The sequence below is a fragment of the Carettochelys insculpta genome, chromosome 5 (assembly GCF_033958435.1).
Source record: "Carettochelys insculpta isolate YL-2023 chromosome 5, ASM3395843v1, whole genome shotgun sequence".
Lineage (NCBI taxonomy): Eukaryota > Metazoa > Chordata > Testudines > Carettochelyidae > Carettochelys > Carettochelys insculpta.
Genome location: NC_134141.1, coordinates 69,091,037 through 69,115,809, shown reverse-complemented (window position 1 = coordinate 69,115,809; position 24,773 = coordinate 69,091,037). Strand labels below are relative to the sequence as shown.

General features: G+C 43.8%; 1 protein-coding gene across 1 annotated transcript in view; it reads right to left on the bottom strand.

The window, feature by feature from the left end:
* The window catches only part of LOC142013121 (solute carrier organic anion transporter family member 4C1-like), a 94,948-nt gene extending 79,547 nt beyond the window's left edge, over positions 1-15,401 (bottom strand). Inside the window, exon 1 of the mRNA XM_074994192.1 lies at positions 14,968-15,401. Within this exon, the coding sequence (XP_074850293.1) occupies positions 14,968-15,193 (226 nt within the window). The 5' untranslated portion in view covers positions 15,194-15,401. The remainder of the gene's footprint in view (positions 1-14,967) is intronic.
* Positions 15,402-24,773: the final 9,372 nt, after the last annotated feature.

The following is a 24,773-nucleotide window of genomic DNA, read 5'->3' as shown; positions in this document are numbered from 1 at the left end:
TGCACATGGCAGCAAAGGGCTCCAACAGAACACTAACACTGCTAAAAATAGCGGCATAGACCAATGAGGCACTGCTCAGGCATTTGGAGAGGCATGTGCCCTAAGAATAAATTTACACTGTACACCCCTTCCAACAGCACAGACGTTACAAAAAGCAGGCTGAATGCACAAAGTGCTGTCTAGCTATAAAAGTCTGTGACACGTTCTGGCAGGGAGAGACAGCAGGAAATGGCAAGGGGGAGCTGCCGGAGCCTTTTACCACTGCAGGGAGTTACAGAAGCCTTTTGTTGTGGCAGGGGAAACTCCTGTAGCCGAATACTACACTGCTAAAAACAGCAGTTCAGATAAGGGGATATTGCTTAGGTGAGTATATACCCAGGTTGTATAGCCAGTAGACACCTTCAGGATTCAGAAGTGCTTTTACTTTACAGTACTTGCCTATAGAATGCTTCACCAGCTATATGCTACTGACACGTACTGGCTAAGCATGCAGTGACTGTACTTTACTGGAGCGTAGATATAAAATACAGCCAGCCAGGCTAACAGTCATCACAGCCAGTGGTACAAGGTGAGAGGGGAGCTCAGACCATGGTGCTGGGTCTCCCTCCCTCACAGCTGCACAGAGCAGTGCAGCAATATTTCATAGTGGCAAGGGCTGCAGCCAAAGCTCTGGGCCCCTTCGAAATGCTGGACCTTGGGCAACTCCCCCTGCCCCCTTGCCAGGCCTGCTTATAGCAGCATTTCAAAAATGCCCTATAGGTAGGAACATAACTCAGAATGTCTACAGCATGCCCCTACAATGCCTTTCCTGCTGCTAGCCCCACATCTACCGTATCTCTTACAAAAATCTTCTTCCTCAGAAGTCAGTCTTACAGCTCTCCTCCACAGTTTGTGCACAGGGCGCGAGGGTGGTGGGGAGATCCTCCCCGCCCAATACTAGGCTTAAATAGCACCTTAATTCCCACATCTAGCATAAAAGAATCGGCATAAAAGAATCTAGCATAAAAGGCTCGCCCTATGAACTATAATGTCCAAGCTACTATGTTTAAATTGTATTTTGCAGTACTGGGGGTAGAAAAAGAGGTGAGAAAGAAGGAGTCCAGTTTCAAATAGCACTACAATGGACTGTTGGTATGTTGGGTTATTTTTAACTTAGTCACCACTGAGAGGTTCCTCTCCACCTCGGGCCTTCACCTAAAAGGAATGAGCAAATACCAAGCTCATTTTCCAGTTGTATCATTTGTTGGCCTATGTACAGCATGTCAAACATCTAATTAGGTTCCTGAGCACCATTATGAAATACATAAGTATCTTCATATTTTAAATATGGGGAACTAGCTCACAAGAGTTAAATACCTGCACACCACAAAAATGAAGTGGATCAGTAGTGGATTACAAAACTGTTACACATTCTTGTAGTTTGCCATTGGTTTAGCTACCCATGTTCAACCCACAGACAGTTCAATTTGCAGTTGAACTTTACTTATAAAAGAGTTTAGATAACAATTTAGTATTAAATGCAATTGCTGGTAAAATAATTTTCAATGCCTCCTATTACGAAAAGAAGAAAGAGTTGCTTTAGCAGAAACAGAAGCCTGTGGATCTAAATATTATACTGTCAGCAACTCTCAGATCCTACTCAAGGAGCTCTTGGGACACAAGTATATCAACCAAATAACAGTTTGTTTCAATTACTTGCATTTTTGTAGTATGTGAAGGTTCATCCTTAGTGTGGTAGTAAATCATTAATCTTACATAAACTAATCATTACAATTTTCACGTTTTACCCATTCATTTAGCACAGTGGCCAAAATGATTTTTTCCCCTTTCTCACTGACAAGATCTTAGATGCACATTGGCATCATGTCACTGTCTACTTGGACCTTTACAATTGGTATGTGGCTTAACAATTATTATGACCTGCTATAGTTGAATAAAAATATTGTCCTGAAATTTAATAACTCACCCAACTACCTCAAAACAGTTTACAAACAATACAAGATAATATTTGTATTAAATTATGCCTGGTCACAAAGCTTGTCAAAGCCACATGCAGATTGGCTGTATCTATTTTATTCTTTACCCTTTACTCGCTGCACCAAAAAATAGCACTACCCCCAGTGTGAAAATAGCCATCCCTCCATTTGTCCACAGAAGGAAGTGACTCAAAGTGGCAGCAGTTTATCTGGAAACAAATGAAAGCATCGTCTGCACATTCTGTCACTCAACTTGCATTGTGAATTATAGCATCTCTTGCTATAATGTACAGTGACTCAGCATCGTAAGATGCAATTATGCACTTTTATATTGATCAATGGCCAAATAAATTAGGTATCAAGTTAGTCATTTTACTGTAGGGTATACACCATGATTATACTCTAAAATATAGGCCTTGTCTGAGCTTTAAATGACAGCAGATTAAAAAATTGTCAATTTTCCAGTCAGCTCCACATGTACTGTAGGAGTACAACATCTTTCAAAGTTGATGGAATCCTAAGTTTACCCAACATAGCTTCAGTTAAATCAGTGATACATATGCACACTAGTCCTTTACAATTTCCTATTTATTTCTGGTTTTATTCTTCATATAAAAATGTTGCTCAAATGAGATGACAGTTGAGGATTACTGTATCTAGAAGGAGGTTTAGAGCAGCAGTGCTCATCACTTTTTGATCACAAATTCCATAAAGGATATTAAAATATGTTGGATAATTACGCAGATACTTCAGAATTTGGGGTACCGAAGGAGGTGGCATTTCTGCTATGTATTACCTCCTCTGATGTTTCTGAAATTTGTAAACTGAAATATGTAACCATAACTATATTAGCTGGGTGTAGCCAGACAGAGTCCCCCCTTTTTGCTCTACTCCATCTTGTCTCTCCTAGGTTCTTCAGAGCACCACAGGGTTAAAAGAAACAGCTCAGCCCTGGAATGCCCGATAGCGCAGATGTGCTTATCTCAGGCACAGTCTTTTGATGCTCCGTAGCAAAACTGCAACATAACAACCCTGAATGGGCCGAAACCAGACAACAAAAGACAAATGGGCTAACAGACAGCCGGAGCCTCGGGCTGCCCTTGGCTAGTACCATCAGTTGATCTGCCTACACAAACGTCCCAAACAAGGAAGCCTCCAGCCCATAAAGAAAGAATGCCCTAAAATTATCTCTACCTCACAGGTGTGAACTAGATCCTTGAACGCCCTGTGAGAACTAGTGTCACCAGACAATCTAATTCAATTGGCATCTTTTGAGATAAAGAAGAGCGTACATGACCCAATGGGCATAAAGTAGGGCCTGGGTCCTCTAACTGAGGTCCAGTTACCTCTACCTGCCGGTCAGGAGGGTCTTTGCCTCCCGAGGTCCCAGGGGATGCCCTTTCCTCATATCGTTTCTTCCCAAGGGATTGAGTGAAAATGCTCATCACGCCACGTTGGGTAATGCAGGGGTGAGAATAAGACCAGTTAAGTGTATTGCTTTTGCTTTTGTGCACATTCAATAATAGATCTATGAATTGTTATATGCTAGCTATTGGTAGCTAAAGAAGGGAAGTACAAACCTTGTAATCTTGTAACAAAGTATAAACCCTGTAACCTTGTAACCATAAGAGTTAAGTTCCTTAGTCAATAAATAAGTAACTGGTTAAGTTTGTAACCTGACTCTTCCCGTTACTGTGCAAACCAAACACAAAACAAAGAACTCAGCTGCTTTTCAGCTGTTTTAGCCTGGTCATTGGTGAGGCACACTGAGAGCTGAGCGCTGAGTCGTGCTGCCTCCACGGAGCAGACTCTTGGGGCACCCGTCAGCCTCCCTGTCTGCCCGCTGCGAAGGGACTTTGTCCTAGCAGTTAAAGACTTGGGTGTTAAAACCTTGGGGCATCTGTCAGCCACCCCTAGCTGCCTGCTGCAAAGGGACTGTCTGTCCTAGCAGTTAAAGATTTGGATGAAGTGAGGGCACATGTGGTATCTCACCCCGACCATCGGCTAACACTGGGTCCCTGGATTATTTTGGATAATCCAAATTGCATATGGACCATAATTTGGTCAATGATATCCAAGGGAGCATCACTCCTCACATCACCCCAGGGAAGACAACCTTGTCAGAAAATTCCCCACTGCCTTGTGGGTAGGTTTGGGAGATCCAAAGGCTATGGGAGTAACCCAGACAAAAAATCCAGAGTGGAGACACAAAGGCAGGGAGCAGGGCGGATTCATCAAATCTGCTTTCTGGCATCTCCTTGCAGTCACCTCAGTTCCAAACACACTGACTTCTGTCCTTCCTTTGGATTTAACTGCAGTGACCGAGAGGGGGACAGTGCCACTTGGGCAATGCACTTGCTCCAAATATTAGCCCAGGCAATGTAGCGTGTAAGAGGGTGCTAAATGGAGGGGACATTCCATCCTTGCTGATAGCATGGAAACAACACGGGAAGTAGCAGTTACAGGTTGTAAGCCCTCCTCAACTGGCGAAGAGGGGGATGCCATGAGTCACTTTCACTGGGGGGAGGAGTCATCATGCTCCACTGGCCAGCTACCACCTGCCTCAGGCCAGGCAGCCCCTGATCAGTGAGATGCTGACCCACCACATCTGCCTTCCTTATTGGGTGCATGGGGATAGACCAAAAATTGAAAAGTAGATGTAAATGATGTACACTCTACAAAACAAAATAATAAATCAACTTGCCTCTGGCTCAGTAGCTGGAATGTGCAGACCATGTGTCCGGGACTTGAATCTGCCCATGACCTTACGAACACTGACTCAATACTCAAAACAGCAGCCATAGTTCAACAGCTACACAAACTGAATGTCAACATCACTACTGTCCAGGAAACCAAGCTGGCAGATGCTGGGTCAGTAAAAGAAACCAACTACACTTTCCTCTAGAAGGACTTGCGTTCAGAAGAACACCGCCTCCACAGAGTTGGATGTGCTGTTAGGAACAATCTGCTGAAATCTATCAATACGCCCTCAGCTGAATCAGAATGCATTATACCCTTGAAGCTCTGCTCCAAGTCAGGATATGTCAACGTCATCAGTGCTTATCCACCCACGTTGGCGTCGTGCACCGAAGACAAGGACTGCTTTTATTATAATCTTCAGAAAGTTATCAACGCCTTTCCAGCTGGTGAACAACTGTACATCCTTGGCGACTTCAATGCAAGAGTTGAATGTGACCATCAGTCCTGGCCCATCTGCCTCAGTCATCACGGTACTGGGAAAATGAATGAAAATGGTCAAAGGCTTCTCAAATTCGGCTCTCAGAATTAGCTCTGCATCACTAATATTTCCTTTAACTTGAAAGAGTGTCACAAGATTTCATGGCATCACCCCAGTTCTGGTCACTGGCATCAACCTAACCTTGTACTGGCACACAGAAAACAACTCAATGCCATCAAATTTACATGCACGTACCACAAGTGCAGATTGCAACACTGATCACTCCTTGATCATCAGCAGAGTGCAGATTGTCCCAAAGAAACTATGGCTGTGGCCACAATTGGCCAAAACTTCGAAATGGCCATGCTAATGGCCAAATTAGAGAATACTAATGAGGTGCTGAAATGACTATTCAGTGCCTCATTAGCATGCTGCCATCCACGGCACTTTGAAAATGCCACTTTCAATTGCACGCGGCTCTGCTACACGGGGTTCCTTTAGAAACGGAACCCCATGTAGCTGAACTGCGCACGATAAAAATTGGCACTTTCAAAGTGCCATGGCCAGCAGCATGCTAATGAGATGCTGAATATTCATTTCAAGACTTCATTAGTATCCTCCAATTTGGCCGTTAGCATGGCCATTTTGAAGTTTTGGCCAACTATGGCCACAGCCAAAATGACAAAGGAATGCAGTTGAATAGGAATAAGGGGATTTCGAAATCTGCAGAGTTCTTTCAAAAAGGACACCTGTGTAGCCGAGCCGTGTGCAATCAAAAGCAGCACTTTTGAAGTGCCATGGCCAGCAGCATGCTAATTAGGTGCTGAATATTCATTTCAGCACCTCATTAGTATCCTCTGATTTGGCCATTAGCATGGTCATTCCGAAGTTTTGGCCAAGTGTGGTCCCAGCCGAAAAGACAAAGGAACACAGTAAACCAAAGATAAATACCCTCAATACCAGAGGTGCACTGAAATGCTCTGTCTTCGCAGATGACCTCACTCACAAAACGGAACACAAACCAGACCAATAAACCATTGATGAAACATGGTCCATGCTGAGAGACGTAATATACAACTGTCCCAAATTTGCCTTTAGAACATGTAAATTCTCCAGCAAAGACTGGATCTAACAAATGCTGACATTCGTAGGCCTCTTCTCAAAGAAAAACACGGGGAACATCTGAATAACATAAAGGCTGTGTCTACACTATCCCAAAACTTCAAAATGGCCATGCAAATGGCCATTTCAAAGTTTACTAATGAAGTGCTGAAATACATATTCAGCACCTCATTAGAATGCCGGCAGCCATGGCACTTCGAAACTGATGCAGCTCGCAGCCGCACGGCTCGTCCAGACAGGGCTCCTTTTCGAAAGGACCCTGGCAACTTCAAAATCCCCTTATTCCTAACAGCAGATAGGAATAAGGGGATTTCAAAGTTGCTGGGGTCCTTTCGAAAAGGAGCCCCGTCTGGACGAGCCACGTCAGTTTCGTAGTGCCGTGGCTGCCAGCATTCTAATGAGGCGCTGAAAATGTATTTCAGCACTTCATTAGTAAACTTTGAAATGGCCATTTTGAATTTTTGGACTAGTGTAGATGTAGCCAAAGAGCCCATCTCGTACCACAGAAGATCAACTTCAACATGCAAGATATGTTCTTCAGCAAGAATCCAGGCCACGTATGAACAAGTATTGAGCTGATCTATGTTCTAATATCCAAAAGGCATCTGATTTGGGTGACTTGAAAACCATGTATGATAGACTGAAGAACCCACTCAAACCAAACATTGCCAAAGTCACCCCACTGAAGCATTTTAGTGGACAGGTGATCACAGACAAAAAGCTGCAGATGTCCAGATAGGTGGAACACTACCCAAGTCTTTATTCCCATGAGCGTACAATACAACCTGAACTTGATAACCTCATCCCAGCCCTTCCAGAAATGTCTGAGCTAGATGCAGAGCCTATGGAGGAGGAACTTTCTCAAGCTCTTGATGCTCTCTCAATGGAAAAGCGCCAGGAAACAACAGAATCCCAGCTGAAGTCCTGAAGGCAAACTAGGCTGTGCTCTTCCCCTTCCTCTATGATTTACTCCTAAAATGTTTGAGAACAGGAGATGTCCCACACGATATGAAGGATGCAAACATCATCACCCTCTATAAAAACAAAGACAACAAGGGTGACTGGAACAACTACAGAAGCATCTCATTACTGAGCATCACAGGAAAAGCATCTGTCCCGTGTTGTTCTCAAACGCCTCCAAAAACTTGCAGATTGAGTCTATCCATCATGGCTTTAGAGCTGAAAGGTCAATAATGGACATGATTTTCTCTCTTCAACAACTAAAGGAAAAATACAGAGAACAAGGAATCCATTACTCATAGCATTTATGGACTTAAAGGCGTTTGACACAGCTAATAGATCAGGACTATACAGAGTATTAACCAAGATTGGCTCCCCACCAACCCAACTCAAGCTCATAACATCCTTTCACGAAAACATGAAAGCAAAAGTGCAATATGATGGATCTACAATGGAACCATTTGCGATAAACAGCAGAGTCAAACAAAGGTGTGTTCTTGACCATACTCTCTTCATCATATTCTTCTTAGTTCTACTAAATTGCACATTTTAAAACTCACACAGCAATGTATTTCTCTACACAAGATTCGATGGCTCTCTCTACAACCTGGCAAGACTCAAGGCCAAAACTAAGGTCAAAAAAGACCTCGTTAGGAAACTCCTCTTCACAGATGATGCAGCTCTTCTTGCTCATAATGAAGACTCTCTGCAGTCACTTCCAGATTCTCTGTCCAGAGGCTGCAGGTTGTTTTCCCTTGATATAAGCAAGAAGAAAACTGTTGTATTCACTCAAGGTATACCTCAGCAACCCAGAATCATTCTGGATAACAGCCCATTAGATGTAGTTCAACAATTCTGTTATGTTAGAGCTACTGTCACCAGAAACCTACCATGGACAAAGAACTGAACATCTGAATCGGGAAGGCAGCTGCTATTTTTGGCAGACTTACGAAACATGCATAGAACAATCCTAAAGTGACAGGGAAAACAAAGATACTAATCTACCAGGCATGTGTACTGAGTATCCTGTTATTTGATTCTGAGGCATGGACCACTTACTCAAACCAGGAGAAAAAATTGAACAGTTTACATCATCGCTGCCTCTTCAGAATTACGAATATCAACCAGCAAGATAAAGTTTCAAATGCAGATATTCTGTCAAGATCTGGCATACCCAGCCTCATACTGATCCTCAACAGCAGAAGACTACATTGTCTTGGCCATGTGAGAAGAATGGGTGACAAACATCTTCCCAAAGAAATCCTCTTCGGTGAATTGTCATGTGGGATGAGAACAAGAGGAAGACCAAAGCTAAGATTCAAGGATACATGCGAAAATTCCATGAAAAAAATCAACATCTATCCAAAAGCCTGGGAATCATCATCATCATATCGAAATACCTGGCAACGACCGCTGCGACAGGGCACATCATCCTTTGACAATATATGTGCAAGCCATGAAAAAGATCTTTGTCTTAGAAGCAAAAGCTCTTAGACTCAAGAATTCGGAAATCGATTGACATGCGGTTATTGCAGTCAACCATGAAAATCCAATATTGGATGGATAAGCCATGAGAGAAGCTGCAGACTCAAACACTGCCCATAGATCCACACCGCCACTGCTAACCACTGTCTCTCGAGATGAAAAGGGGCCACATAATAGAATTGGACCAGTTACAGTCATTTGGATTACTTTAACTCTGCAATTACATACTTGTAAGGGAGTAATATTTGTTAAATGCAATCCTGCATTCTATTTTCCTGGTTTTCATACTCCCTACAATTACAGTGTTCTTGGAAGCATGTACCATTCCCCATCCAACCCGCACACAAACTCAGTAAGCTTGTTTGCAACCGTAGTTTCAAGATACACTCCTTTATCTAGGTTAATTAGGCTTCTCTTCCCACTCTTTCCACGTGCACTCTGATATATCATTAACAGCTGAAGGTAGGATACCCATTCTAATTAGGATATTAGCATCTTATTACTATAAAAAAGAGGGAACTTTTCAAAATACTGGCTGTAAGTCCCAGTAAGATGATGTATCTATTTATGCAGATTTATGTATTTGATTCACTGTGACAGTCCCTAATACTAATCATTTCACAGATATTACTGGCTGTAATCTTCACAATACCTCTATAAATACAGGTAAAAGTTAATTATTTACACACCTCCACATTAGCTGCTGATAATCAGCCACATCCTCCCTGATTCAATTGACATTGTCAACTCGGGCCTTCCTCTTGACTGGGACTCCCTCCTTTTCATGAGCCTGTATATTTAGACCCTCTTCTGGAATTCCCATACATGCATCTGACGAAGCAAGTCTTTACCCACAACAGCTTATGCTCCAAAATACATGTTAGTCTATAAGGTGCCATAGGACTTCTTGTTGTTTTTGCACCAACAGACTAACCCAGCTACTCCTCTGATACTATGCACAAAATGCATTTCGTCAACTGTCTGTCGACAAAACTCAGCACTTCCACCAACAGCATTCTGCCTCTCCGCAATGAAGAATAACACCTTTGTCAACAGTTTCTGTTGACAAAAAACCTGTGTGGACACTTCGGGGGACCTTCTGTCAACAGACAGGGTTTCCAGCTCACCAGACAATCCTGTTTGCTGAGCTTCCAGTTGGCCATTCTGTCAAGTAAGGGCCAGGCAGTTTGGCTGCTCTCCGTCAAAAGAGCAGATCACTCTTTCGATCCACTTTTGTCTGTGGTAGTGATCTGTCGACACTTTGCCAGATCTTTTTCAACAGTAACATCGGTTGACAGATCACTGCAGTGTAGATGTAGCCCTTGTGTAAGGTGTTTATATGAAGCCTCTTTACCTCTTAATTTATGAACCTTGATTATGTCGCTTTAAAAAGAAATGTTATTAAGTGGTGCAGGCTGGATTCATAGGTGGCACTAATGCTCATGAAAGCAGTACTTAGTTTTCATGATATCATGCTCCCAAGTGAAATTCACAATACTTAAGTTCAATATCTAAGCTACCTTAATAATGCCTAGGGAGAATTAGACATCTAAATGTGGAATGTACTGAAGCCAGCACACTGAAAGGGTGTTGCTGAAGCTAGCCCATAGAAAATGATGAGAAGAGGAAGTTCAAGTGCCCAGGAGACAAGATACACCTCCCTCCACTCACGATTGAGCCACAAACCCTCTACAGGAGTTAGCACCATTGTACTTAGTTGCCTATTTTAAGGCCAGTGGCCTACTGCCTAAAACAATCAGGCTACATCTAAACAAGAAGCATCTGTCAACAGAAGTGACTGCCAGAAGAGATTTCCCTGCAAAACGTCTGATAACAGATTGCATCTACACATAAAAGCAGCTCAAAAGAGCAATCTACTCTGTCAACGGAGAGCAGCCAGACTGCCCCGCCCTCTCTCATCAGAATGGCTGACCAGAAGGTCTGCAAACAGGGGTGCCTGGTGAACTGGAAGCCCTGTCTGTCAACAAATGACCCTGAAGCTTCTACGCAGCTATTTTCTTGACAGGAAGCTGTTCAGAAAGGCGCTATACACCTCAAAGCAAAGAGCTATAACGCTGCTGGTGGATGTGCAGAGTTTTGTCGACAGACTGCTGATAAAGCACATTTTGCATGTAGACACTCTGCAGGTACTTCCAACAAAAGCCCTCACATGTAGATATAGCCTCACTGAAGATCTGAGAATATTTTGGAGTAGATTTCTCTTGGCTGTACCTATTGAAACCGTTCTACTTTCTTTAAAATAATTGAGTATTCATCATTGGGTCAGACAGTGCCCAGTGTTTAAGGCACTCATATGGGCATATGAAAGATGCGAGTTCAAGTTCCAACTTCACATTACGAAGACTTTTTATATTCCCCATGACCATGGTGGTAGACCTTTTCTTTTCCGTTTGCAGACCCCTAATAAATTCTAAGTGGAAGAGCATACCCCTTGGGAAATCTTGGAGACAGCAGTCAATGTCTAACAGGTCTGCAGACAACAGCAGGAAAACCATTGCCCTATACGTGCTCTAACCCAGTGGTTCTCAGCCTTTCTAGACTACTGTATCCCTTTCAGAAGATCAATTTGCCTTGCATATACGAAGCTTCACATCACTTAAAAAGTCGTTGCTTACAAAATCAGACATAAAAATACAAAACAAAAAAGTGTTGCCACACACTATTAATGAAAAATTGCTTACTTTTTCATGTTTACAAGTCTAAAGTTAAGACCCCTCCCGCCAGGCTGAAAGAACTTTTTGTAGCAATAGAGTAGTATAAACACATCATTGTCTATGAAAAATTTTAGTTGGTACTGACTTTACCAGTGCTTTTCACATAGCCTGTTGTAAAACTAGGCAAATATCTAAATGAGTTGATGTGCCCTCTGAAAGACCTCTATGTACCAGTTGAGAATCACTGGACCAGAGGCTGGTGCCTCCTCCAGCTGTTCTGGGTGGAGCGGGAAGCATGCAGTCTGGTAGGTATGCACTAAGGAAGCCTCTGATCATATCCTACTGCATTAGGCATCACAAATGAAACAGGTAGCAAGACCTTATCTCATGAATCCCAACAGGAATTAGACACCAAGATGCATGGTAGCATCACAGTTAAGGTGTCTGTGCACCTTCCCACTAACAGAAAGTTAGGCATTTAGGGACTTCAGGCACATGCAGGCCTAGGCAACAGCTAAGCAGGGACTTTGTAAGTGTCAGTGACATAGATGTTGTACTGAGACAGCAATGTCCTGCTTGTGAATTCAGCTTATGATGTTGAGGGAGCACCTTGAAAAATCAATGTTCCTTTTTCTAAGCTCCCAGAGAGCCAAAAGGTCTGATTTGCAAAGGTGCTTGGTGGCAGCCTACAATTCTGCTTCCAATGAAGTCAATGCTGAGTGCATAGGATAGAGGTCTCAAGCCACGGGTCACATGCAGCCCAAGTAGTTCCACAGTCTGACCTATGCATGACTGGGAGTATGTCTGTACCCTTTCCCCAATCCCAGCTCCTGCTCTGCCCCCACCCTGCTTCTTGCTGCTCCTACTTCACCCTCCCCACCACCCTCTTCTCTCATGCCCTCTCCCACAAGATCAGGGCCTCAGGAATACCAGGAAGCAAAGTAATGCAACAGCCTCTGCTTCATTTTGCTGCCATCTCCCAGGCCAGCCTGGTTGTCTTGGTTCTGCACCTCTCCCTGGCCAGAGGGACATTCTGGCACCAGCAAGGAGATAGCAGACAGAAGCAGCTCTAGCCCCGCTGTGCTGCCAGGGCTGGAGAGTCACCTCCAAAGGGTTTTCAATCATTTGCAGGTGACAGGCAGGGCTGGGGGATGTACCAGGGAGGGAGCATGGGCAAGCAGACAGGGCCAGGAAACACACATGGCAGGGGTGAAGCAGAGACCCCTGCCTCCCTCACAAGGCTTGTCAGAACTCACCACTACTGCGGCTACACTGCATTTTGCTTTCACAAGCAGAATACAAAAAAGTGAGATTGGAAATGTAGATGAGGTGTGAATTTACATATCTCACATCTCATTTGCATATTCCTGCACGATCACATTTCGCGAAGAGCCTTTTCCGGAAGCAAAACAAGCTGTATAGATGGGGTTCCTTCAAAAACAAACCCTGTTTTCGAAAGAACACTTCTTCCTGAAAAAAATAGGAAGAAGGGTTCTTTCGAAAACAGAGCTGGTTTTCGAAGGAACCCTGTCTAAAAGGCTGTTTTTGCTTCCGGAAGCAAGATCGCATGACAATATGCAATGAGGTATGAGATATATAAATCCGTACCTCAACTGCATTTCCGATCTCATTCATTTGCATTCCGCTTCCGAAAGTGGAATGCAGTGTAGCCACAGCCGAGAAGTATTTGAAGGCTGGCAGCGGTCCTAAGACAAATTACTTTTGAGACTCCTGGCTGAGGAAATCCCTTGATATGGGAAGAAAAATAATAATGAGGAAAGGTTAAATGAAAACAAGGCTAACAAGTTTCAACAGGAAGAGAAAGTTTTTACTGAAGTGCTAATAGCAAAATAGGATGTCTTCTCAATCTTAGCAGGAAAATACCTACTAAAATATGCTTAATGTTGAGCATTACCTCATATCAAAAATATTAAATAAGAAGCTAATGCGCAGTAGCCTTTCAAGAACAATAAGCTCACACGTTTCATGTTCTCAACGATGTCTTTGTTTTATTATTTATTCCTTGAGTTCAATGATTGATATTATACTTGACTCAAGCAACAGAAAACTAGAAAATGTTTGTTAAAAAAGATCTCTTTGTTATCCTATGCCCAAGCCTTGCAAAAATTTACACAAACAACAAGAAGGCCTCTGGCACCTTATAGACTAACAGATATTTTGAAACATAAGCTTTCATGGGCAAAGACCTGCTTCATCAGATGCATGATACTCACTCACTCATGCATCTGATGAAGCAGGTCTTTGCCCACGAAAGTTTATGCTCCAAAATATCTGTTAGTCTATAAGGTGCCATAGGACTCCTTGCTGTTTTCAAAGATATAGACTAACTCGGCTACCTCTCTGATAAAAATTTACATGTAACTTTATTCATTAAAGTTAAACAGTACAGTAGACCCCTGAGATACACACACTCGAGTGGTGCATATCTCAGGTTAACACAACTCTGAGTGGTGGGGAGCTGGTGCCTGACTCAGAGGAGTGGGGAAACTGACCAGCACTGCCCAGTCAGCTGCCAGCCCTGACAGAAGAGGTTTCCCTGCTCCTGTCAGTGGTGGCAGTGGAGAGTCAGGCTCTCAGATGCCACCTCTGACAGGAGTCAGGAAACTGATGAGGGCAAGTGGAGAATGCGACCCCTGCATAAGTTGGGGGTCTACTGTTGTATGTGGTTAAGTGTGCATAGGCATGAGTGCCACCCACTGATGTACTGAGCTGTCCAGTTTAACTCCTGGAGCTTTTCAGTACTAAGCTGCTGTTAGAATAATGAATAATAAGTGTCTGAAAATATACTTCAAAGTTTGTAGATCTACTAACCTACCTGATGAACTCATAGAATCATAGGGTTGAAGGAGATCTCAGGACATCAAGTCCAACTCTCTGCTCAGAGCAGGACCAATCCCAACTGAATCATCCCAGCCAGGGCTTTGTCAAGCTGGGCCTGAAAAACCCCACTGATGAAAGACAAGCAGCTGACTTGCTGGGAACGCAGGTGGTAGTGGTAGCTATGCCCTAGCCAGTCCAATTTATTGTTTTCTTAACACACGGTTTCTTCCTCTGTCAAGTCACCCGAAGTAAAAGTTGCAGCCTTTTTATTTGTGGTGTAGAGAAACAAGGCAGCGCATTTTACCTAAGTTACGGGGCGCAACGAAGAGGCGAAACCCATTGACCAGAGAGGTACTGGTGGATTCAGACATTTTAAACGTACCTTTTAAAAGCGGGGGGAGCCTCTAAAAAGAGCCTGAGGCATCAGGTGGGCCACTTGGGCTAGGACCCAGTGCCGGCAGGAGGCGTAGTGCGGCACCTCCCGGCTTGGAGTGGTTTCCACTCCACCCCCCACCCACGCAGCTGGGCTCGGCGGCTCCCAGCTCTCCAGCCGCCCGCACCATTCGTCCTGGCAGCCCCGTGGGCCCGAACACGCCTAACATGGAGCCTGGCGAAGCCACAAGATCGCCCCATTTGAGGCTGACGCCAACCGCCCCCCCCCCCGACTGCGGTTCCCTTTGGCAGCCTCCGGGGCTGTCTCCTCCGGCCCGCCGGGGGCGGGGGGGGTTACCTTGGCAGACGGCCAGCAGGCTGTAGGCGCTCAGGTAGCCCTCGGGGTTGTTGCAGCGCTGCAGAGCCCGGGGAGCGAAGCTGCCCCAGCCGCAGGGCCCCTCCTCCCAGGCCGGCAGGGGGCGGGCGGGGGCCTGGCGCGGGCGGGCGGCGCTCGTCCTGCGCTGTAGCCGGAGGTCGGGGCTGGAGGGCTCGAAAGCCGGGTTCTCCACGCCGGCCCGCTGCATGGCGCCACTCAGGACGGCCCCCAGCTGTGCGCCGCGGCTGCCGTCCGTGGGGCCGCCCCCGCCGAGCAGCACCGCCCCGGGGAACCGGCTCGGGAGCTTTCGCTGCGCTGAGGCGGTGGCTCGGCACCTGCCGCCCTGCCCAACACAGCCCGAGCTGAGGGGAGGGGCCTCCCGCCTTCCCGGGGGCTGCCCCGCCAGCCGCCCTCTCGCCTGCCCCGCCGCCCGGCCTCCAGCCTGGGCTCTGCACCCGCCAAGGCATCGCCAAATGACACGCGGGAGCTTGTCCGCGAACGGTCCGGGTCGCCTCAGGAGCCGGGGGGGAGGGGCGGGAATCCCCGAGCTGAGCCCAGCAGGGTGCGTGAAGTCAAGGGACCAGCTGGGCGGAGTGGTGTAGCCTCCCCATCCAGAGGAGGACGGATGGGAGCGACTTGGCACGGCTGGGGAGCGCTGTTGTGCCAGGCTGCAGATGGAGAAATAGAAAGCCCATTGGCATTTTGCAAAATGAAGCACTCGAGCGAATTCCCCATCCTGGAAGCCCTTTCCCAGAACTGGAGTTTCGCAACATCCAGTGTTGCTGATGCAAAAAGCGAGAGCGGAGTTATTCCAGGACCTGCCCTCTTCATGTAGAGAAACCCAGCCTGAACTGCTAAGCCAATTTCTGACCAAGAGATAGATCTACAAAGAGGGAGATTTTTCCCAATGTCTTTGAGAACAGTTACTCCTGGGTTGACTTACAAAGACGGGTTGTGTTGTGAATCTGATACCAGCATCTCAGAAACCTATAGATATATTTCTGAGCTGGAACAAGGAAGAGATATCAATACTTTTGTGAGGGTGTCAAGTGGGGGTCTAGTGGTTAGTGGCAGTACCTGTGTCTTCACAAATAATAGGCATTAATCATCTTACCCATTTAAATCTGAAGCGGGTCTGTCCCACAAAAGCTCATCACCTAATAAATTATTTTGTTAGTCTTTCAAGTGCTACATGACTGCTGGTTTGTTTTGTTAGACTACAGAATAACACGGCTACCTCTCTGTTGCCCTTCAAAGCAAGAACACTTTGGAAGGAGTCCAGGAATCAATATCACCAGCATGTAGCTAAGTTAGTCTGTATCTTCAAAAACAAGAAGTCCTGTAGCACCTTATAGACTAACAGATATTTTGGAGCATAAGCTTTCGTGGGCAAAGACCCACGTATTTGCATGCATCTGAAGAAGCAGGTCTTTGCCCACGAAAGCTTATGCTCCAAAATATCTGTTAGTCTATAAGGTATCACCCGCAGGTGCTCAGCTCAGGACACTATCAGCCCCATTTATGAGCCCAAAACAGTTTATGACAGAAAAGAATAAAATCGAGCCAGCATGTGTTAGCAATGGTCTTGGCTCAGTCTCAGGGCATATGTTTGACTCCCCAACCAGGAATTTTTTCCCCTTAAAAGGTCAGCCTGGCATTTCAAGTATTCCTAGCAATTCAGGAGGCCCAGAGCAAGAGGACGCACAATTTAAACATGGTTTATCGCAAAAGAAAGCCGCGAAAGAACGTAATCCTTTTTTGCTTTAAAGGACAACCTAACTTGTCTAGAGTAGTTGATTAGGAAACAGAAGGGAAATATAAAGCACAAGGACCATTTTTAGAAGTCAGGTGGAATGTTGGAATCAAACTGTCCACAGTGGCTGAGAGTGACAGTTGGTGGATAAAGTCACCATACCATTAGCAGACTCAGGCCAGGTCTATATTAGCAGATAAAAATTGATTTTAGATACGCAAATCCAGCTATGAGAATTGCGTAGCTGGAGTTAAGGTATCTAAAATTTGATTTTGCTACTGTCCACGCTACAGAATGGGAGAACCTCTCCTGTTGACTTCCCTTATTCCTTGCAACTGCCAGGAGTACCAGGGTCGATGGTGTGGCCATAACTGTTCAACTTAGCATATCCCCACTAGAAGCACTAAATTGAACCCTGGCAGATTGACTTCCAGGAGGCTGGTCTTCCTCTGGGTATCAGAGTTGTATCCCTGTTAGTCAGTATCGGCAAAAAAAATGAAAAGTCCTATGGCATCTTATAAACTAACAGGTCTATTGGAGCATAAGCTTTTGTGCGTAAAGACCCACTTCGTCTGAGGCCTACATGCATCTGATGAAGTGGGACTTTGCCCATGAACGCTTAAGCTCCAATAAATCTGTCAGTCTATAAGATGCCACATGACTTCTTGTAGTTGTTCCCTGAAGTGTAGAGGTACTCTAGGGCAGAGTATGCTATTATGGAAATAAATCCCTTCACCCTCCTCACGTTATCTCAACTAAGTGTCCCTGTACATTTGTGTCCGTTTACTAAATATTGTAACTCAGGGCCTGATTCTGTTACCCTCAGTCACTGGATAGTCTCTTTGATTTGGACTGACTGAAAACTATGGGGCAAGACAGCTGATTGTCTTTCTGGGAGTAGCTGAGAACAAGAGGATTGTAGAAAAGTTAAAGCACTACTTTGCATTGGCATTTATCAAGTAGGGCTTGGGGGAAGACAACTACCCTTTTTTTTTAAAGAGGATGAGATTCTGTCAGACTAAACAAATACATTCTATGCCGCACCCTACTCCCCTTCAAGTTCAATGGAATACAGATCTCAATTTCTCCCTACCTGAAACTCACAAAGCATTTGTCATAATTTAGTGTTAACACCATTTTCATCCTCTCTCCATCTACTACAAAATAAGATTACAAAAAATATTACTGGATCCTGTAAGATGCTTTTCGGGTAGGTTTTCAATTTCAGCTGGGTTTCAGATGTCAACATACCTCTATGTATTTATCTCCTACACTTTGGCACAGTTGTAAAATCCCTCCCCTGTGGATAGGGATATTGTATGCAATCTTATCTCTGCTGCAGTACATTTCTTCACATAATTCTCAGTTTCTGGGTTGAGATGAGTATAGGACCATTCTGCATTATCTTTCAAAGCCAATTTCAACAGTGTTAAATCTTTTTTTAAAACAGGAATGGGCAATAATTTTGGGGGGAGGTACTCCAAGAATTTGGTAAGTGGTCAGAGGCTTCATTCTTCCATGACATTAATGAAGGAGGTGTGGGGTTTGGGATGGAGGTTGGGTGCAGAAGGGAGCTTGGGACAAGGGTTTGTGCACAGGAGGGGTGGGGGATCTGAGAGAATGTATGGGTGCAGGAGGATTCTGACCTGGGGCGGGAGACTGGGATGGAGGAAGGGGTGCAGGGGTTTGGGTTGTGATGGGGATAAGGGATTAGGGTGTGGTGTCTGGGCACATGAGGGTGATGTATGTAGAGGTGTAGGAGGAGGGACAGAGGGCTGGGGGGAAATGTCAGTGTGCCAAAGGTAGGCTCTGGGCAGGAAGCACTTACCTGGGGAGCTCCAAGCCAGGAACTCAGCAAGTTCCTCAACCAGACTTCCTGCCTGCACCACCGCGGCATGACGCTCCGAGCAGCCAGCTGCTCCCAGCCATTGCTTCTCTGAATGCTGCAGGCCCTGGGGAGGGTAGTTTGTATGCTGTCTGTCCTGCAAACAGGTAGCTCAGTGGTTTGAGCATTGACCTGTTAAACCCAGGGTTTTGAGTACTATCTTTGAGGGGGCCATTTATGGATCTGGGACACATAGATTTTAAAAAAAAGGATGGTATTTGCCCCTGCCAAGAAGGCAGGGGACTGGACTTGATGGTTTCCTGAGGTCCCTTCCAGTTCTATGAGATGTGTAGCTTCCATTGGCTGGAAAATGGCCAATGGGAGCTATGAGATTGTGCTGAGGGCTGGAGCAGTGCATAAAGCCTCTCCCCCTTCCTTCTTGAATCTCAGTGTTCAGAGATGCACATGGCTGAGGAACCTGCTGAGCCAGCGGCCAGATCCAGCACCTTGGCAGGCTGGATCCAGCCCACAGGCTGTATTTCACCCACCCATGTTTTAAAAGCATCCTATTTTGTCACTGCTTTTCTCTCAGTAAATAGAAATATTTGCTCACCATAACGTTTACAATAGAAAAAGCTACATGAACAAGAAATGATAAATTAAATTAATTCTGTTTTACTTGGGATCTTGTACAAGATAAGGGAATTGGATGTCTACATTTGCATGTGAGGCGAGTTCCCCTTGCTCTCAATAGGACTCCTCCAGAGAGATCAGATTGGCCAGCCTGGATTGCTTTGCAATAGCAACAACTAAGTAAAAGAAATTATCTCACCCACTATGTCTCTGTTATTCTGGGGTGAAGAGGGTTAACAACCCAGCATATAATTTGGTAACATCAGTCATGTCTTCTTTTGACTCTCCTGTACTTCAATTCATCCTAGCACAATTATTTTCTTCATTTTCTATATTCCTTTTCCTCTACTTAGTTCTTCATTAGTTTTTGTTTATGTTTGTTTTGTTTTATTTACTTATATTTTCACAGTTGTTTCATATTTTGGGCAAATTTTTTAATTCATGTTTTTCTACATTTTTCATGGAGGAAACATAAAACTTGTAACACTGATTTTCTATTGTTTTGAGTAATAATTTTATTGCAGACACTTTTCCACGAATTGTACATAGGAATGCATTTTTTGTGGCTTGTTTTTCCTCATACATTTTCTTTTTTTTTAGAAGACAACTTTGTTGACACTGAGGGAGGATATATTGTGTTCACATTTACTTTATATTTTACACTTAGCAGGTACAATGTCAGAATGGTTTGTCTACTTTTCATATAATTGATGACTGTAGTTACTGTAGGATACTACATCTGTGTATCTAGAATTGGAAAAAATCTATTTGAAAAATATGGGATTGTCAAATTAAAAACTGTCAGTCAAACTGCACTACAGCAGAAACTATAGACATTGTCTTGTGTCCCCCCTCTTTAGGTGCTGCCAGAAGATCACCCCATAGGACAGTTTCAGGGATAACTCCTCACTTCTCCATCCTTTCCCCATCAAAACAATCCCAATATCATGTCTGCACAGAACTGCCTTCCCATCTGTTATAGACACCTCCCTTCACCAGAGCAAGGAGGTTCTTAATACCTGCCCTACCACCTCATTGTGTTAGCTATGGGAATCCAAAGCAGTGGCACTGAATCTGGCTCTGTATGCACGGTGGGATACAAGGGTTTTTTTTTTTTTGTTCTGTTTTGTTTTTTTGTGGATAGTTAACCATAGTGATGTAATTGTTTTTAGTTTAACCTTTTATTTCAAGATAGTAGTGCTGGATACTCTCTTCTTCCCCTTTTCAGCTCTTCCTATCTACGTGGGAGACATCTCTTCTTCAAACTATTATACTTCCTTCTCGCACAACATTTGCTTGTTTGTTTTTGTGTGTGACATTTAATACTCACAGAAGGTGCCATTTTGGCATGCCTGAAAACTGAAGTCTTTCATTTAGTCACAGAACAGTTACAGCATGAGTAGCAGGTGTACAAATTCCTTCACAAATGTGCCTCAGACCTGACCTTGAGTACTTTGTGGTGGAGCATCCAGGCTCCCTGCCCATTCTGCTTTTAACTTCTCAGCCAAGTCTGCCAGGGTTTCCATTTACGTTAAGTTTGATAGTCTTTTCTGTGATCTACACATGAGTTCATTATTAACTAGACAGAACCAAATTAATGTAGTCCTCGATTTTTCAACAGCATATGTGAATCTATTAAACAAGTCTGTAGGGAAGAGTTAATTACTTTTACCTCTTCCCAAAGATACTAGTTACTACACTGTACATGCCCACTCGCTCTTTTCACTAAAAGATGGTCAGTATTCATTCCTTTGTTTAGTTTTCTCTTCACAGTCAGACCAAATAGCTCAACAGTAATTTGTTTCACCTGCAGGTATGTGACATCTAGCGGTTGACTGTGAAACAGCTGTACAATTCTATGCTATGGAGCAGGGATGAGCAAACTTTTTATGTTAGGCCCTACTTTTCATCCCTGCAAATAGCAGAGCCTCCCCTCCCATGCCCTCCAACCTGTCTAATGTAATCCAAACAGATGGACATTCCGGTCATGTTCATGTGAGAAAAAAAAAAAACCTGATTGCATATGTAAGAAAGTATGTAGAATGTAAAAACTCTACCAGTATCTAAATGTGAATACACAAATATAAAACCAGTAACATTTCAACATTTTTAATGGGATGAATAAGCCTGAGACCCAGCATCCAATCATGCTGCGCCCCTCAATCCCACTTTGCTCACCCCTGCTATGGAGCACTCCCTTCCTCATTATACAGAAGCATGGACCTATGAATGTGGCTATATTATACTTGCCACCTCAGAAATCAAAGGACCTATGGATAGCTTCCTCTTATTTTACAGATCTGGGCCCCGCAAACAAGAGCGCTGGCTTGGTGAATTAGGAAAAAAATAAATTTCAAAATATAATCAAATTGAAGTCATATCTGTACTCTAAATGCTACAGCAGCACAGCTAGAACTCTGTAGCTGTGCTGATGTATCACCATCACATAAATATTTTTATAGTAATAGAATAGGTTTTCCAATTGCTTTAGGTAGTCCACCTCCCTGAAGAGTAGTAGTGAGATCAATGGCAACATGGTTCCATAAACCAAGCTGTGACTACTTGACAGGCCAGGCTGACTTCAGTATGGTGTTCAGGGCTGGTGTGAATTTTTCACACTCCGGAATGACATAACTAGGTTGGTCTAAATGTTAAGTGAAGATCGGATTTACAATGCAATGATTATATGGTGATTTCTGTACTAATTCTGCAAGTTTGCTGACTTACTTCCTTGCAATACCCTAGCTTTCCCAGTCACTGGCCAGAGTTTATTTTTTACAAAAAATTACAAGTCATTCTGAGGGAGAGTTTAAAAAGTCACTAAACAGAAACGGCATGCTTTCCAAAGAAGTAGAAGTTTCTTGGAAAGGGATCTGAGATGCAGACAGTCACATTAAATCAGAAAACCAGTTTATCACTCATGAAATACAAGAAATTTGGATTGTTTTAAATCCCATTGATCAATCTTCTGCATTGCAAAGACGAGATGACTGGCTGAGAATATTACTAGCAAATGTTCTAGAGTTGTTTCTGCTTCATCGCTGAGAGCTCATGAATTTGGCAGCTGACAAGAAGTGAAAATTTCAAAGATGTTTATGCATTTCAACTTCAACTGCCATTTGGAATCATGTTGCAACAAAAATTTTCCATGAGACATCATCCAACTTTTTGAAGGCATCAGAAATCAGAATCATATTCCAAGAAGCCATATATACACAGCTAAAGAAAAAAAATCAAAATCAACTTTGGGGCAGAGTCATGTGAAACTAAAATTGTGCAGTTATTTACCTAAAAATTAGGACATACTGTGCTCCTAAAGCTATATTGGGCTCATCTCATCTCAATATGCAAAAGCAAAAAGGCGAAAGTTGCTACATAGCTTCTTGGGTACAATTACAGTGATCCTCATTTTAAATATAACAGAACTAAGTACCATTGAAGGAACTTATTTAAAAAGACATGGAATTAAAAGAAAGCTTAGAATCTGTTTAGAATGAAATCCTTTCCCTCCTGATATTAGTGGCATTGCATTACAGACCCAGGATTTCACCTTTAAGCAAACAATCTTCAAGTACAATGACTTTTCAAGTGCATACTTTTCAATGGAACTACCCAAGTTAGGACTCAACGGGACTGGTTCAAACAGAATATCACCAATATCATACACCTGAAAATCAACAATAGGCAAGAGAGATTCACCGATGACAGTAACAACAAGAAGTCCTGTGGCACCTTATAAACTAATAGATATTTTGGAGCATAAGCTTTCGTGGGCAAAGAACCTCTTTGTCAGATGCATGGTCTTTGCCCATGAAAGCTTATGCTCCAAAATATCTGTTAGTCGATAAGGTGCCACAGGTCTCCTTGTTGTTTTTGAAGACACATACTAACTCAGCTACCTCTCTGATACTTGTCACCGATGACAATAGAATAGATTAGGGATGCTGAAACAGATTGCAATAGAGTCATCTGGAAATATTTTGACAACATTATTTCATCCAAAATACCAACGTGTCAAACCAAAACTTTGTGGGAAACTGTGTTTTGATGGTCCAGAATGGAATTTCTGGTACAACCCAGGAAGAGAGAGGCCCATAACAAAGTAAGTAAGGGACTGCTGTCAGGGTTGCTCTCTTCTCAATCCCTTTGAGCTGGTTGATAGGACAGAGTGGCTGTCTGTGGCTGCTGCCTTTAATTGCTTTTGTCTGAACACATGGCTTTGGGCTCCTGACCCTCAATGCTCTCTTCTAGAGACAGTGTACTTATATACTCAGGCATGCACACTCTCTCTCCCTGTCATCCAACAGAGACTACCAGGGCTCCCTACAATTAGGTCACTTCCCCATCTGGGCTGAGGCATCAGCAGCTATTCTCTCCTCCCTTTCCTTGTGCAGTCCCTGGGCTGCTTGTAGTGAAGGAGCCGTGCGAGAGCAAGCCACGTTAGATGCTTTGTACATCCAGATGGGTCAGTTTCCCCACATAAGTGTGGGAGGAGGATTGAGGTGTTAAGGGTACAAGGGATGGTAGTGAAGGAGGCACAGTGCAGGGAGAAGGGGCACAGGAGGGAGGTGTGGGAGAAGTGAAGAGGGCACAATTTGGGGGCCAGGGCACATGATACGCAGAGGTAGGTGTGAAGAAGGCACAATGCAGACAGGGAGGTGGAGGGAAGGGAGGGGCCAAGACTAGAGAGCCAATGGGGACCAAGGAAATGAGAAGTACCACAACCATGGGGGCCAGGGATACCAAAATGCAAAGGCACCCAGGGCACCATTTTCTCTAAGGCCAGTCCTGGCCTGTGATGCAGGGACAGCTTCAAGTCCCTATTCCTGGTTTAGGGCAGAGACTGGAACCTGGGTCTCCAGCATCCTAGATTACTGGATATTCTGAAAAAGGTTGACGTCATTTGTTTTCATTACATTTTTTGAAAGGTGACATCTTACTTCTGATGTGGATGGGAAAAAAAATCAGACTGCAATTATTCTGAAAACTGAAATTCATCCTTTCCTCTCAGACCTATTCTAGTCACCATCAAGAATGCTCAAATTCTTGCATTTAAAATTAATCCATTTCCATATTATTATATCTTTAATTCAAATTAATCCATAATCCAAAATCCACTAATCCATAAATGTGAAGTATAAATCTGTTTAAAAATGTATAGTTTTGACATATTGTCACCATCAGATGTAGAAATACATGTTGACAAACTTACTAAATGCAAATAAGGACTGAAGCTTCCAGCAAACAAACAGCAAGCATAGAGAGATCCTTTTTAAAGCAGTTGGAATCACAGTTTTGAGTTCTGAGAGTACAAAACCCTAGTCATCTTGGCATGGAGACAAGGATGTCTCAAGCAAGCTTTTAAAGAAATGTAAACTAGTCAAGAGAGAACCTTAAAAGATAACACAGTGATGCATTTATTAACAGTCCATAGCAGTGAGTGGGTGAGAGTCTGCGGGTGCTCAGACAAGATGATCACACATGAAGGTACCTTCTGGCCTTAAAGTCTTTGAAAAAACAGAAAACAATAAAAACCCTGACCATTTAATATGTCTAAACAAAGAATAAAGTAACTGC